Below are 16,995 nucleotides of genomic sequence, written 5' to 3'. Positions count from 1 at the left end.
CAGGACTCAATAAACGTTTGGTGAATAAGAAATCAGTGTAGGGCTCCCACTACTTTAGTACATATTACAGTGTGTTGCAATTATTTGCATATCTAAATATATATAAGAATTCTGTGTGTGATGGAAAAGAAAGAATGTCCCCATTTTTCAGATGAGGAAACTGAGGCTTCGGAACACTTAGGGACGACCCTGAGTTTGCACGGGCAATAAATGATGGACTGAAATGCAAAACTTTGGAATTTGACCCTCGTCCTTCCCACCTGGCAGTTGTACCTTTCCTGTTTATTTAAAACCCATAGAGAACAATTTCATAATTTCTGCATGTTGTAACAGATATGGGCAGGATCTTGAACCTTGTGTTGGAGGAATAACAAATTGTCTTCTTCCTCGCCTTAACCACTGAATAAAAGCAACCGTTGATTCAGACATACCAGGGGGCAAAAGCATACATGGGTATGTGCTACCGACGCCATATCAGTTAGCTATTGCTGTATAACATACTACCCCAAAGCTCAGTGGCTTGAAACAATAAGCATTTATTATTGCTTATAAAACTATTGATCGGCTGGGTGGTCCTTCTGGGTCCACCGGGCTCTCTCGTGAGACTCTGGTCGGCTTCAGATAGGGTAGGCAATTCTGCTCATCTTCTCTGAATGCTCTCCCAGATTTATGGGCAGGTTGGCTCTAGATTGATCTCAGATGGTCTCAGCTGGACTAATTGGGCTCTCCTCCGCACGGTCTCTCATTTTCCAGCAGGTTAGCCCAGGCTTGTTCATACACAGGGATGACGTTCTGAGAGGGGCAGGCAGAAGTGTGCGAGATCTCTTGGAAATGGTATAATATTACTTCCACTGCATCCTGTTGGTTAAAGTGATTCACAAGCCACCCCAGATAGGTGGGCTGTGGAGTTGTCTCCACCTCTTGATGGGAAAGGCTGCAAAGTCAATGCAAACGGGGTGAAATAGGAAGACACAGAGGATTAGGGCCACGTTTGCAGTCAAACCACCATGCAAACATGGCTCCCCTTTCCAGGCACCCCCCATCTGATGCTCCCATTCTGCAGGGTATGTCAAAGGGTCATGCTCCCCAAGAGAAATTCCTGAGCCTCCTCAGAGCTTTCTCCAGGCTAAATGCCTCATTTCTGTTTTTAAAAAAATGTTTTGGGGCACCTGGGTGGCTCACTCGGTTGAGCGTCCGACTTCGGCTCAGGTCATGATCTCACAGTCTATGAGTTTGGGTTCCACATCGGGCTCTGTGCTGACAGCTCGGAGCCTGGAACCTGCTTCAGATTCCGTGTCTCCCTCTCTCTCTCTGCCCCTCCCCTGCTCATGCTCTGTCTCTCTCTCTCTGTCAAAAATAAATAAACATTAAAAAAAAATAAATTGAAAAAATAAAAATTAAAAAAAAATGTTTTAGGAGGGAAAATATAACAGTGTCAAGGAGGGGTGCCTGAGTGTCTCAGTCGGTTAAGCATCCAACTTCGTCTCAGGTCATGATGTCACAGTTCATGGGTTCAAGCCCCACCTCGGGCTCTTTGCTGACAGCTCAGAGCCTGGCACCTGCTTTGGATTCTGTGTCTCCCTCTTCTCTTCCCTTCCCCCACTCATGCTCATTCTCTCTCTCTCAAAAATGAATAAATGTTAAAAAGAATGAAAAAAAAGAATGTCAAGGAGACTACAATTCATTTTCTGAAAATTGGGTTTAGAGAACAGTAGGAATAAAAATTTTGACCATTAGAATTTATCATGATAGACATTGTTGTTTAATATTTGGAAGCACGTGATTTGCCATGATACAGGTTTATCTGGAAAGCCTTCTGCTGAGAAATTTCTTTTTGTCATCCCCCTCCTTCCAGTCACATACTGCTTTGAAAGGCAGTCCATGGGCCTGGATCTCTGTTCATCATTTACCCTAGATGTATGGATCCTTACTCTAAGACAGTTGATTCCTGAATCTGACACTGCCCGCATTTTTACAAAGAAGTTACAGTTAAAAAAAAAAAAATGCACCAGTCTTTCAGATACAGGAGGGTAGGTTGAACTCAACAGAGTGAACTTCAGTTTGATATAACAAAGAACTTCCTGCCCACGAGTATGGCTTATGGGAACAGATACTGAACTCTCCTTTTTGTAAACTGGAGATATTTAAAAAGAACATGAGTTGATCATGCCATAGGTGTGAGGGTTTACTTACTCCTGAGTAAGACACAGAGGGCGACAACCTCAGTGTCTTAAATTTCCATTTAAGGGGCGCCTGGGTGGCGCAGTCGGTTAAGCGTCCGACTTCAGCCGGGTCACGATCTCGCGGTCCGTGAGTTCGAGCCCCGCGTCGGGCTCTGGGCTGATGGCTCAGAGCCTGGAGCCTGTTTCCGATTCTGTGTCTCCCTCTCTCTCTGCCCCTCCCCTGTTCATGCTCTGTCTCTCTCTGTCCCAAAAATAAAAATAAACGTTGAAAAAAAATTTTTTTTAATTTCCATTTAAAAAAAATTTTTTTTAATGTTTATTTTTGAAGGAGAGAGAGACCGAGCATGAGTGGGGGAGGGGGAGGGGAAGAGAGAGAGGGAGACACAGAATCGGAAGCAGGCTCCAGACTCTGAGCCATCAGCACAGAGCCCGATGCGGGGCTCAAACCCACGAACTGTGAGATCATGACCTGAGCCGAAGTTGGACGCTTAACCGACTGAGCCACCCAGGCGCCCCTTAAATTTACATTAAAAAAAAAATTTTAGTGTTTATTTTTGAGAGAGAGAGCACTCTCTCTGAGAGAGAGAGACAGGGGAGGGGCAGAGAGAGAGAGAGGGAGACACAGAGTCCAAAGCAGGCCCTAAGCTCTGAGCTGTCAGCACGGAGCCCAACGCTGGGCTGGAACTCACAAACCCCCAGATCATGACCTGAGCCGAAGTCAGACCCTTAACCGACTAAGCCATGCAAGCGCCCCTTAAATTTCCATTTCTTAATATTCAGTTTTATGCCATCAGTTAAGACCTTCCTCTCAGCCCTCGTCGTGTGGGATGGCTCTGTCACAAGCCCAAAGCCAAGGGCACATCTGCCTCCCGCGGACAGGATTTGGTCACTGAGAGTAGCCCATTGCCGTCCAGGGGAACATGCAGAGAAGCTCCACTAATTATGAAGGAAGGTGTCTCAGAGGCACTTCGCACCTTCTCACCTGCTCATTGTCAAAGCTCCCGCTTTTATACCTCATGCAGGAATGTTTTAATGTCCCTGGAGTTGAACTTAGGATGTTTCCTATGGTTCGTACAAGACTCTTGCCCAAAGGAAAGGATCTGTCACTTGTAACAGAGCTTTAAACTCTTGCCTTGCAAGGATGCCCACCACATGGGGCCTGCCTGGAAAGGAATATGGCCAGGGCAGGGCTGGGCAGGGCTGGCCACGGCAGGCCAGACAGAGGAGGAAGAAAGGATTTGGAAATGAAAGACAAAGGGCAGGCTCTCCACTCGAGAGGAGGTAAAATCTCCATATCTACAAGCGACCAGGGAGAGGAAACGGTGTTTCAAATGGTTTTAAAAATTTTATTAGTATAATATTCCACTTTAACCGGAAAGAGGTATTTGGCATTTGGTACATTATGATATTTCAGAGATTTTCTGTAAGTGCTTTGAATAACTTTAAGAAGCTGAGCTAGGCTGGTAGATCCTTGTTAAACTCCGAGAATGCTATGTCCAGACTGCTTCTCTTATGACTTGCATAGTTAATATTCTGTAAAAATTCTAAGTATGCTCCCCTGCTCCGTCACTGGCACTGTGAACAGCCAGGCCATCCCTTAACACGTTGCACTTGTGGGGGGCCGGGGGGGGGGGCACATCGCCTTTCCAAGTCCCCACCCACGTGCTGCTGCCTCCCAGGTTGGAGCCCTGCAATCACAGTATTCACTTTAACAGATACTCTGGTGCCCCGCCCTCAGTCTGGTCCCAAAGGCCTGTGTCCCTGGGTGTGTGGGGGGGTGGGGGGACTTCCTTGTAGCCTCATTCACTAACCTCCTTTCTCTGTATTTGTGCAAACTTTGACTAGTGCTTACGTGGTTAAAGTGCTGTGTTAGGTGCAGGACACGGTCTCCACCTTTAAGGAGATTCTGATCTTGAGGAATATTCACTCGCCCAACTCTGCCCACCTTTACCGCGGGACCTACTGTGCTCCACGTTTGAGCACCAACCCCCACACCCCGAAATAATGGGAAAAGTCTGTCTTTGTTAGTCCTACATCCCTCTGCCTTCAGATCCATCGGTTCACGGTTCATCTACATAATTAATTCAGCAAAATTATTTTTAAACTCAACTCTATTTTTGTGGTTTTAAGTGTGTGGGTGTGTTAGTTACAGGCTCTCCCCCATGCACAGCCTCCAGATAGCTCACATCACCAACTGTGACCCATTGTTTCTGTAGTTAGCAAGGTGAAGACTCCAGATGAACGAACCCCAGACTTTAATATTCGAACAAGAATAAACAGACCGCTATGCTTCCTTTCCTACACTGAACATAGAGAACGTTATGGGCAAAAACGCCGTCGACTGTATTTTTCTTTTTCTCTTTCTTTCTTTTTTTTGACGTCATGGAATCTTTAGCGAAGCGTTGTTTCCATCACTTCCTGAATCCAAGTGAAACCCACAGCCTTTGCATGTTTCCCACATTACATTTTTATTGTGTGCGTGGAAATCAATATTCTGGATACATGCACAAGTGCACACATTAAAATGAACATGACTTCATTTATTTCCATGATTAGACATTCAAATAAAAGTGCTTGGGTGTCTGTTTTCATATTCATAGGTCGAGATCCGTACATCAGAGGTATTTGTATAAGTGACACTTTTATTACGTTCATTTCATTTGCAATATGATAGTGGATCATAAATATGTTACTTTTACGCCACCAAGTCTGATTTGTGGCGCTTGGCCCTCACAAGGAGAATACTTGATATTTTATGGAGCACCTTGCGTTCCAAGAAGCGCTTTGCAGACATCAGGCCCGGCTCGCCCAGGTGTGTAAATCATACTCGTGACCCTTCGGGCGCCCCACCTGCTTTGTCAGCCTGCTGGCTCTGGCCGCGGTGGCTCGAGTGGTTCTTGAATGCCCCGCGGGCCCCGACATGGAGATGAGACCTCTGATTTCTGGAAGGAAGAGGCTCGGGTGAGCTCTTGTTGCACACAGAGCAGACTCCACATTTAGTCACATGCTCACCTTGTCCCTCACAGAACAGTTTCTGAGCCCCCACTGTGGGCCAGACACTGTTTTCGGCCCTCGGGAGACAGAGACAAAATGTGACCTTGGCCATCCAGATATTCAGACTGGGAGGGGATGGCCCTGTGAGACGGTAATCGGCCCCCACCTTGAGATAGAGGCTCCGACACAGAGGCGACGGTATGTGCCCCCACCATCCCACCGCCCGTGCCTATGGGATGCACTGTGCCTGAAAGCCGTCGGTCAACCCTCGGATCCATCACAGGTATATTGGTGCCCGTGGCAGCCAGCATCCCTTCCGTGGGAGTGGAGGGAGAGGCCGGCCACCAACGTCACAGGCGGCCTTTGGGGCTGAGCATCAGTTGTACAGCCCGGACTCCCTAGGCTCCCACCTCCCTTCCCATCCCTCCCCTCAACTCGCTCTCCCCTTTCCCCAGAATCAGCCTCCCCATCCTGGATCAGAGCCCCTTGTCCCTACACACACACACACACACACACACACGCGCGCGCGCCAGTGATACACATGCACCATCCTTCATGGCACCATGTCGCAGAACTGTGAATGTGTATGACATGACCAAATACAGTGGTTAAGAATGAGGACTCTGGGGGCGCCTGGGGGGCTCAGTCAGTGGAGCGTCCGACTTCAGCTCAGGTCGTGATCTCGCGGTCTGTGAGTTCAAGCCCCGCGTCGGGCTCTATGCTGACAGCTCGGAGCCTGGAGCCTGCTTCGGATTCTGTGTCTTCCTCTCTCTCTCTGCCCCTCTCCCGCTCATGCTCTGTCTCTCTCTCTGTCAAAAATAAATAAACATTAAAAAAAAAAAAGAATGAGGACTCTGATGCCAGGTTGTCTGAGTTCAGATCCCCACTACATCACTTCTAAAATGCATGGCCTTGGGCAGGCTGCTTAGCTTTCTGTGCCTCAGTTGTCTCATCTGCAAAATAGGCATAATGATAGTGATCGGTTGTTGTATGGCCTAATTATGAGTAGAAGGCTTTGGGGAGTGCCCCATAGCTGCTAGGGTAGCTGTAATTAACATTTTCAACATTGTAAGAATTCTCCAGGATGAGTCACGGTAGGTATCCTAATAGCGATGCCCTGTTCTCGTTATTATTGTTACTGTTGCTGTCGGGTGATGAATGTCTGGCTCTTACCGTAAGTGAGCTCCATGGTAGCAGGAACCATCTGCGTGGCTCCACTGTTATTTCCTCCCTGCAGCAGATGGTCCCTACTAGAGGCTCAGACAACATTTGAATGAATGAATGGCCAGAAAACGAAGAAATGAGCCCATCTGTTCATTTGGGGCCGCTCCCATGTGGCTTCTGGAGAAGCATCACTGCCACTTGCAGCCGTGGACCTCGTGATAAAGCCCACAGATCCTCAGTGTTTGGGCCCACCATTTCCACGTGGAAGGGCCTTGAGTTCTTCTTCCTGTACGGCCAGGCCATGTGAGCCTTGATGGTAGACTGGCCGTCCCACCTAGCAGACGTCCGTGCACCTCTGGGAGGGCGCCGCTGCCTTCAGGGAAGCTCTGAGAGGGGCTGAATCCCCTGGGACGATGATGAAGCCAGTGTCCATACCAGGTCCCTGGCCCCCTGCAGCACCTGTATCACCCCTTGCCCCATACTGCCCCAGATGCTGCTTACCACGAGTCCCCCGAAGCTGGACGAAGCCACCGTCCCCAAGCCCTCATGGCGTCCCATGTACTGCATCGCCTCCTTGACTCTGGTGGCTCTTGGCAGCCATCCCCACGCGTGGCCCAGATCCCACATCTGCAATCCACCGCAGTTTAAAACCATTGAGCAAAGCAGTTGTTGAAGCCATGTGTTTACGAGACATCTCCATCAGCTTATGAACCTTTCCGTGATTGGAGCATCGTTACCAGCGGGTCATTGCGTCTTGCAGTTGGAGAGGAGTACCCGAGAGTCCCAGTAGCCCTTTGGTCATGGAGACAGTAGGAAGGGCACTCCGCCTTGGGAGGGCAGGGAGCTGTCTGGAAGGGAGCCTATGGTGTTACACACTGGTCCCCTGGCAGTCAGTCAGCTGGTAAGAGTGCTCTGAGTTTGGGCCTCAAAGCGCAGAAAATGGAGCTCTGGCTTCACGGCTTATTATTTTTGCAAATGGCGGGTGCTGTCTGCACAACCCAACTGAGTGCCCCCACTCGGTGCCCTGCTACAGCTCACCAGGGTCCCCTTCCCACCTGACCTCACCTCTCACTTTCGGGCTTGGTACAGATGATCCGTGGGGGCAGCTCACGGAGTGCCCCCCCTACCACCTCCCAGGTAACCTCCAGGGCTGTCTTTCCTCACATGCGTTTTCCAGGTGATGGTCCGGGGGGCTGTGGGTGGATTGGGGGACGGTGAAGCAGAATGCTGAGAAGCGCAGATCCTTCTCAAGGTCCTACAGACTCGCCTGGGGATGCGATCATGGGTAATTATGTGTGTGGTTCCTCTGTCTGTTTTTGTGTATATTCCACTGAAATCTTGGCTTGACTACTTTCAAAGAGGGTGATCTTGGGCCTCAAGCTTCTGAGAGTGTAGAAATGGAATTTTAATGCCTACCTCACCCGGTTCACTGTGGAATTCAGTGAACTAGAATTCTTGAATTGCTTAAGGCGGTGGCTCGCCCTTGCTAAGCAATCAAAAAGTGGCATTACGGTCACTGCTGTGTTGGGTGGTCACAGGTCGCCATCTTGGCCTCTGATTCCACTCACAGCAGTTCGTAGCGTTCAGTGACTTGTGGCCTCCCTCAGGGGGCTGGGTTGTTTTTTTTTTCCCTTATTTTAAGGTATAATTCACAGAGCGTAGCATTCATCATTTTAAAGTGTGCGGTTCAGTGGTTTGTAGTATATTCACAAGGTTGTACAGCCATTCCCACTACCTAATTCCAGAACATTCACATATCCCTAAAAAGAAAATCCCGTTAGCAGTCAGTGCTGATCTTCCATGAGCCCCAGCCCTCGGCAACCACTGATCTGCCTCCTGCCTACCGGTTTGCTTTCTCTGTACGTCTCGTATAAATAGAAACACACAACACGCGGCCTTCTGTGACTGGCTTCTTTCGTGGAGCATAACGTTGTCAGGGTTCATCCACGTCGTAACGTGGGTCTGTACTTCACTCCTTCGTGGCCAAAGATATTCCGTGTGGATGCGCCACGGCCGTTTATCCATTCGTCAGGTGATGGACATGTGGGTTGTTTCCACCGCGGGGCTGTTTACGGGAAGGGCTGCTGTGAACATTGGTTTACAGGTTTTGCATGAACGCTTCTTTTCTGTTCCCTTGGGTGGACCCAGGAATGGGATTGCTGGATCGTGTGGCAACTCTCTAGCTTCTCGAGGGACTGCCAGACTGCTTCCCTTAGAGCTCTGTTTTGGAAGGACCCTCACTGCTCACGTAGGGCTCTTGTGTTAGCAAATGACGAGGGTCACGGGCAGGGGTCAGGGAAGCCCGCTCACCTGCATGGAGAGCCCGTGGTGCTCACACACAAGGCGTCAGGCCCCAGCCTCCCCTCGCAGACCCAGACTCCGTCCTTGAGGAGCGTCGTGGGGGCGTCTCGGCTGCCGTGCACTACCCCCTTCCTCACGGTCCCTCCTTTGCTGACCGTATCCTTTGCTTTCTGACTGCTTTAAACCATATGCTGTCCTCCTCCCCCTGCGTCCCACACCTGCTAGGAATGGTCTGGGCACTTGGCCAGTCTACACGGAAAAGTAATACATTTGAGGCTGAGTTACTTCACACTGTCGTTACCACTCACCTTAATCTGGAAATGTTCTGAGCCAAAGAACAGTGTCATTTCAGAGTCCTGGGGGAGGAAAATCCTCTGGAGAGGTATTGTTTTCTTCTCAAACGTGTCCGCTCCCTTAAGAGCGAGTGAGTCCAAGCGAAGAGAGAACTTGTCAACTGTGTAAACATTCTTCAGTCTCTCTGACACTCAGTTTCTTCATCTGTAAGATGAGTTTAAAATCACCTCCCTGATCAGGGGATTAAATGAGATGCTGCGGACACGGTTCCCAGTACAATGCTTAAGATGCTCGAGAAATGTGAATATTCGCCCCAGCTGCCCTCCCTCCAGGTCAGGAGTAAGTGACTTATACAGACACTGGGATCCTTCAGTACCGTTCACGCACTCCCTCCCCATCCCCATCTGTTTCCTTCCACCTTGCTGCGCTCCCCAGCTCCCCAAGCCTTCATTTCAGTCTGCCCCATATGGGGCCTCGGGATCCTCACCGTGTAGACCCAGGGAGCTGCCAGTTCTCAGATCACCCCGGGTGCTCTCAGGGAGGCAACACAAGCCAAATCCTCTTAGGGCAGATCGGATTATGACCTGGGTCATTTTGCAGCACAGATTCGCAGATCATGGCGGTGGCATACACGGCCAGGTGGTGTCCAGCCTGGCCACCCCCAGGTCCCCGGGGAATGGGGACGCCCCGGAGGGGCTCGTGCGGTCTGGTTTCACCTGTTGGCCTCCCTGGGTTGCGGTTCCCTTCCCCGGGAGATCCTAGGGTTTGCGTGACACTCGGGTTTGAAGTCATCTGAGAGCTCTGTGGTGCAAGGGGAAGCGTGGGTTTCCACGGCCCCGGGTCCTGGGACTCGACTCATCCTGGCGTCGCGCTCAGCTGCCAAAGTGCTGAGGCAAAGACCGCACCTGCCGAGGGGTCAGTGGGCCAGACAAGATGTAGAGTGGAGCGGCTATAGATGAATAAGCAAATGAGTGGACCAGTCGTTTTTCAGGCCAGGGGCCCACAACGCATAGATTATTGTTTTCAAATAACTTTTTTTAACAATAAGTGATCATAAACATTTTATTTAAATATTATATATGATGTATACAATGTGTAATACATTAATACAGTATTTGCAAATAATCATAAAAGATTATGCGATGAATACCAAAAGTCTAGGAAGCAGAAAAGCACGAAGGGACAAAAATCACCATCCCATCACCTTTGAGATGAATCTCTTCAAAAGGGTCCGTTCATTCAGGAAACTAAAAGACAATAACAACAACAAAAACAAACCAGAAGGCTTAGCTAGGAATCACGAATCATGATTCGTGAACAAAAAGAAGGATTTTGGTTCAGCAACGTGTCTCCCGGGCCTGAGTGGTTCCCTCGGAGCCTCTGGAACTGGGTGGGAGGGAATGGGGAGGCATTTGGAAAAATCCATCTTTTGAGGACTGGTCCACATAGAAAGTTCTGTCCAAACAAACTGAGGCTCTCAGCCTTTTGGGCGACCCTTAAAGTAACTCTTTAAGAATTACTTGGCAGGTGCACACACAGACAAACCTTCCTCTCCGCCTGGCCCTTCTGGCCGCCAAGCCTCTCTTCTTGGGAGATGTGTTCATGGCACCTTTCCCCACTGTTCCTGTTCCAAGTGTCAAGTGAGTCCAGGCAGCGTTGGGAGATGGAAGCTTGCAGCACAGGCCCGGCCATTAATGACCCCTGGTTTGCCTTCTCTCTCATTTCCAGCTGTCAGGAATGATAGGAACAAGAAAAAGAAGGAGCCTTCGAAGCAGGAATGCACGGAAAGCTATGAGATGACGGCTGAGCTGGACGATCTCACAGAGAAGATCCGGAAAGCTCACCAGGAAACCTTCCCGTCACTCTGCCAGCTGGGTAAATACACCACGGTAAGAGACGCTTCCGCCCGAGGCTGCCGGGAGGGTAGGTGCAGGCCCTTGCATGCGTGTTGGCTCCCTCCTTCCCTCTCCCCTTGCCCTGGAGGGCACGTCCACCCAGATTCAGGCCAGACCATGTAGGTGGACGGCGTGGGGCTACGCAGTGGCCGCCTCCCTTCGTGTGGTGGCCTTGGCACAGTCACTGAGAAGGCTGGGTGTTTCCTCCCATCCAGTCACACAAGCATGCGTGTGCCCAGGAAACACAGACTGAGCACTTACTGTGTGCAGGCCGTGTGCAAGGCACTGGCGACATGAGTGACCAAGATAAGGTCGCTCCTCGAGGGGACGCACAGCCTGGTGAAGGAGACACGGGAAACCGGTGAGGTGTTGCAGCCGTCATGACAGACGCCTGTACAGAGCCCGGGGGGGGCACGTAGAGGGGGCACGGGGCCATCTTTTAAAAACCTACCTCCAGCTGTGAAGTCCAACCAACGTTATGGGGCCCTCCCCGGGCCACGGTCTGGCTTGAGAGAGGGTGTCAGCCCCCTAAGCCAGGGCTGGGGAAAGCACAGGCGTGACTCCTCCCCGGGGAGGCAGGAGCGCCCGCTGCGCTCCCAGAGCTGTGCCAGAAATGGCTCTCACTGCGCGTAGACATGAAGACAAGGCAGGAGGGGGGAGGATGTGGGATCAAGGGTGGGTGACGTATATTGACGGGTCTGGGATATGTCACTGAAGACCCATGAGCTACTTCCATTTTTTTAAGCTGGTTTTTGCGTGTATTATGTTCACTGAGACCAATTCCCAGCACATGGCATGTAATAGGCACTCAGTAAGTTATTTGTTGAATGAATGAGTGAATGAGCGAACGAATGAATGAATATAACTAGAATGCTGTTCTGGCCTCCTTAAGTAGCTTACGTTGCTTGCCTAAGATGCTGGTAAATGTATTTTTTAGAAATCCAATTATCTGCGGCACCTGGGTGGCCCAGTCGGGGAAGAGGCCGACTTTGGATTCCGGTTCAGGTCATGATCTCACGGTTGTGAGTTCGAGCGCCACATCGGGCTCGGTGCTGACAGTGTGGAGTCTGCTTGGGATTCTCTCTTTTCCTCCCTCTCTCTGCCCCTCCGCCCACCTGAGAAATCAAGAAACATTCAAAGAAATTTTTTTAAACCCAGTTATAGCCTTTGCTGGTTGGGTGACTGGCGCGCCGGGAAGAGAAGAGCGTGAAAGGTCCCGAACGTAAAGAGGAAACGGTGATGCAGAAAGACCAGGAACAGTGAGCGCAGGGCCTGCGAGGCCGCTTTGGGGAGCTTGCGGGCGTGCCTTCGAGGGTGCCGTCACCGCTTTTTCTGTAAAACAGGAATGGTAACCGGAAGCAGGCGCAGAGGGTTTGCCATGAGATCAGTCGGAGAACGCGTCGGGCGGCTTCTCGGGTGCGTGCGCGGCTGCCCGGCGGGTGGCCGCAGTTAGGCGGGGCCACACCGAAGCCTGGCTCCAGGGCGCGGGACGGACCAAGAGCGGTGCTCCCCAGACCTCAGCGTGCTCACTTCTGAGGCACCTGGCTGTCTTGCTGACCGGCGGGTTCCGATCCAACAGGTTCAGCGTCGCGATGGGGGCCGCGGGGGCGTTTCAGGCGCGGCTGCAGACCACACTCTGCCTGGCAGAGGCCGTGAGCCAGACTCTGAGTAGCAAGACTCAGGAGGACTCGGGGGCCCACCCAGGCCCTTGGTGTCAAGGAGGAGAGACGTTTGGTGTGCTTCACCCACCGAACCGGGCCCAGGGAAGGGCCTGATTCAGCGGACAGGCCCCCACCGAGCTTGGGGAACGGCATCCTAGCCCAGAGCAGACCCAGTGCAGGACAAGGCCGGGCGCCGTAAAGGAGCTTCTCTTTTAAACCGAGAGGCAAAGTAGGCCCGTGGACCAAGAGGTGGCGCAGGGTGACTCATCAAGAGCAAGGACGCTCGAACCAGATGAACGTGGCTTCACTCCTGCTCAGCCACCGATCGGCCATGTGACCATGTGCAAGTTATTAACTTCTCTCGGCCTCATTTTTCCCTTCTGTGGAATGGGGATGATATAAAGGGGTTAGAAAAATTCAGTACTTCCTGAAAAGCTTCAGCAATGGGACCTGTAAAAAAACAGTGATGTGGCAGAAGCCACAGCCACCACGTATCCATTCGCTGTGTGTGAACTGATGCTCCGGGCACCTGGTCCCATGCCAGGTGTTTCTGGCACTACGGAGAAGCAAGGTGATTCATTACCGGTGCCAAGGAGAGTATCACCTATTCCTTTTAGAAATACTCCCAGGCACTGTCTGGGGCTTAGTATCAAGGTGCACGCATCCTGACCTCAGCAGCCAGGAAATCAACTGAGGATGGGCCCAGGGAAAGGACAGAAGGAGGTGAGGGGAAGGGCAAGACTAAATTGGGAGGGACCGGGAAGTGAGAAAGAAATAGCCTTGCAGAACCTTGAACGCTCAGGAATTTGTATTTTAGTTTGTAAATAATGGAAAAGAATAGACATTTGTCATCAGGAGCCTTTATTGTTATCGCCATTATTACTACGGCTAATACTTATTGAGCATTTACTATGTACCAGGGACCGTGCTAAATAAATATTAAATCTTTGACTCCTTATGGGGACATTGTGAAGTGGGTATGTTTGCTTCCATATTGCAGATGAGTAAACTGAGATGAGAAAGCAAATTTACTTTCCCCGGGTCTCATAGCCAATAAGTGGGACTTGACTGTGAACAGCCTGAGTCCAGGGACAGCCCTTTTAACCATGCCATACACAGGATATATGAAGAGGGCGGATGGCAAGGTAGAATGGAAGGGGGAACCACTGGGCATCTAGGTGAGAGGGGGTACCTGTTCTCAAGGAATAAATACACCGTGAGCTCCGGAAAAGACAGAGTAAAAGAGAACAGTCAAAGTAGGGAGGGCTTTCTGGAAGTGGAGACTTTGGAGCCAGGTCATGAGGTGAGAGACATTTTCTGACAATATCCGGGATCATTTGCTACGATATTAGTGGTCTCTCCCTTCTGGCCCAGGCGGGATCCCTTAGTGTGGTCTAGGCCGTCCCCCAGGCCCTGACTCACCTGGTAACCCGATGAAATGGCGTCCACTCTACTCTGGGGGAAGGCTGGGCAAACACAAGGTGTAGCATTGCCTCTGCCTAGAACACATGCCCTGGTGTGGCCTGGCTTCCTAAAGGGCCTGGGACCAAAATGCTCCTTCGGGACAGACCTCCCTCTGATAGTCGGCATAGCTCCTTCCCACCCCAAAAGCCGGCCCAGGATTCTGGTCGGCCTCGGCCTCTACAACCTTCCCTTACCCCGGGCCTCCCTCCAAACCCGGTAGCCTCTCCTTTTGGATTCTCTTTATACCACAGGTCTGGTTCTCCCTGTGTCCAGGCTAGTGAGGCTGCCTGCCCAGCCTTCCCAGAGAGCGCAGCAGGGGCTGGCAGGGCCCCAGCCCTGTCCCAGGGCTCACACTGCAAGCGTGACCCTCCCTGAAGGCTTGCTCTGGCTACTGGAGCTGCTTGGCTCACGTGGGGCACTAATGCCCCACCCAAGAACAAGTAGAAGCTGGTGGGTGAAGCTGTAGCTTCCTTGCCCCTGGGGAAGAGACCCCTTAGGTATTCTCTAAACCATTTCCCAGGGCTTCCCAGCAAGAGGAGCCCACGTGCCCACAGGGATGGTCTTCCTGGACCTCCTTCCCCTCCCCCCCCCCCCCCCCCAGTGCTTCCTGAGACCTTTTCCCAGTAAGCTGCTTGCGTTCAGATCCTAGTCTCGGGGTCCGCTTTTGAAAGGCCCAAGGCAGGGAGCTTCCCTGACGGCCTCCAGGACCCCTCCCCATCCATCTCTCTTTGGTGAGACACCGTCCGTTCCCATCATCCTAAGCACTTTGTGGGGACTTTCTACACCTCTTTTGGATCCAACAGGGAAAGTGGAAATACACCTGTTTTCCCTCTCCGAGGGAACTTAACCACACGTAGGGCAGCCGACCTCCTTCCAGAAGCACACTGCCCATTTGTGGAATCAAGTCTGCTCAGATACAGCCTCTCATCTGGCTTTTCTCTTTATTTCTACTCTCCGTACACAGATCTAGCTCAGTTTTTATTGTAAGCAGCTTCAGATCCTTTCTGGAAGTAGGTGGGGATATAAATAAATAACAGCAGCCATAACACATTCTCGGCAAGCTCTTAGTTCCGAGTTGAGCTTTTTTTTTTTTTTTTTTTTTTTTTTATAAAGAGCTTTTTTTAGACAGGCAGTTGCTTCCACTGCGAGGAAACTTCCTGCCATCTTCACTAGCCTGGCATCCCTGTCAGATGCCTTTGGAATAAGTGGGCAGAGAGGAATTAAAAAGGCAGCTAGCCACCCACCGACAGACCTTTGAAAGAGTAGTTCCTTTTTCTTCTCGAATTAGGGTAGATTTGGGACAAATGGTCAGGCCCGAGGAAGCAGCAGAAATGGGTGGGGAGGCAGGAACATATGTCCCCCCACCCCCGCCCTCCACACCCGGCCCGGGCAGGGCTCTGACCTCCAAGCTTCAGAACTAGTCTCCTTGGGAAGATTCCTAACCAGTGACCACCCCTCCAAAAACCAGGAGGAGCGGGAGGGGGATCCCAAGGGAAAGGTGGAAAATAGGGCAGGGGCTATTTATAGAGGAGTCTCCAAAACAGAATGAAGAAGCAAACCAGAGGAAGCATCCTAGCTCTGAGGATATTCCCTCTGTTTCCATAGGTCCAACTCCAGCAACTGTGTCATTTGGGTTTTCGGGCTTCGTAGACCTACGGTCTTGCCTGTGCATGATCCACCAGAGGAGCCTCGGCCCCCTCCTCTGCAGAATCGGATTTGCACGGTGCCCGCCTCACGGGATTGCTGGGAAGGCTAGTGAAACAGCTGCTCCAGAGCACCCAGTGCAGGTTCTGGCGGAGAGAGGTGCGAAATGGGCATGTCTCCTCTGGATCGGGTGATGAACGCCGTGTGGAAATAAGCTGCCCTCCGCGGGGCTCGTGAGGTTGAGCTGTGGAGATCTAAGGAGCCCTTGATCGACTCAGAAAAGTGGCCACTAACCGAAACATTAAACAAAGCTCCAAAAGACTCCCCAGGAAACGAGTGCTTTAGAAAAGGAAGGGTATTGTAAGCAGTTCCGGCCATTTGCAGACTTGGCCTTCATTCTAGAAAACTAACCCTGGGATCAGCCCAAGAAGCAGGACCTGACGCTCAGGAGATCAGCCTCCCCCCCCCCCCCACCACCAGGAGAGACGCATGGTGGGGGCAGTGGGGGGAGATGGGGGCATCTCGAGGCCCGAGTTCTAATCTCCACTCTGCCACCTCCCAGTTGTCTGACCTTGAACGAGCTCTTATCTTTTGTGAGCCTGTTTTCTGCCAGTAAACATACCTGCCCTGTCTGTATCACGTACACTGTGCTTTCATTTTCTGACACACATTGACTGTATCCCTACTGTATTCGTCTCCTAGGGCCTCCATAACAAAGTACCACAAACTGGGTGGCTTAAGCCAACAGAAATTTATTGTCTCACAGCTCTGGAAGCTGGAAGTCCAATATTAAGATGTCAGAAGGGCCATGCTCTCTCTGGCAGCTCTAGGGAAGAATCCTTCCTTGCCTCTTACAGCTTCTGCTGTTGAGGGCAATCCTTGGCACTCCTCGGCTTGTAGAAGCATTACTCCAATACTCTGTCTTCACGTCCGTGCACATCTATCTCTGTCCGCATTTCCCATTATCACTGGTCAGACTAGATTGAGTCTGACCCAGTGACCTCATTTTTAAGTTGATAACCTGCGTGGAGACCCCATTTCCAAATAAGGTCACATTCTGAAGTTACTGGTGTTAGGACCTCGACATATCTTTGCGGGGAGGGGGACACAATTCAACCCAAAACACCTGCTGAGTGCGGAATTGGAGCGCCTGGACATTCACCCTTCCGTGCGGTCTGCTCTTCTGTGAAGTCTGGCTGAAAATCAAATGTTGTCACATGTTTTGTGAGCTTTTAGAAACCTCTGGCAGTACACGTCACGAGTCTTTGGCTTTTAATGAAAAATGCCCTCTAGGCACTGTGCTACATTTCCCTGGATCTTACCGCGCGGTGGGGAAAGGAAAAGACATTTCCGGTCAAGGGAACAGCATGAGCAGGGCCAGGCGTTTGGCAAAGA

At 51.1% G+C, this 16,995-nt stretch overlaps 1 protein-coding gene across 3 annotated transcripts in view; it reads left to right on the top strand.

Annotated features, from left to right (window-relative positions):
- The window catches only part of RARB (retinoic acid receptor beta), a 174,190-nt gene that overhangs the window by 134,870 nt on the left and 22,325 nt on the right, over positions 1-16,995 (top strand). For all 3 annotated transcript variants that reach the window (XR_007155534.1, XM_047874386.1, XM_047874387.1), the window contains exon 4: positions 10,665-10,825. Coding sequence is in view for 2 of the 3 variants with exons in the window: in XM_047874386.1 (XP_047730342.1) it covers positions 10,665-10,825 (161 nt within the window). In the remaining variant the exon portion in view is untranslated. The remainder of the gene's footprint in view (positions 1-10,664; positions 10,826-16,995) is intronic.

This window comes from Prionailurus viverrinus, chromosome C2 (genome assembly GCF_022837055.1).
Source record: "Prionailurus viverrinus isolate Anna chromosome C2, UM_Priviv_1.0, whole genome shotgun sequence".
NCBI lineage: Eukaryota > Metazoa > Chordata > Mammalia > Carnivora > Felidae > Prionailurus > Prionailurus viverrinus.
The sequence above is the reverse complement of the archived record's forward strand: the minus strand, read 5'-3'. Positions and strand labels throughout refer to the sequence as shown.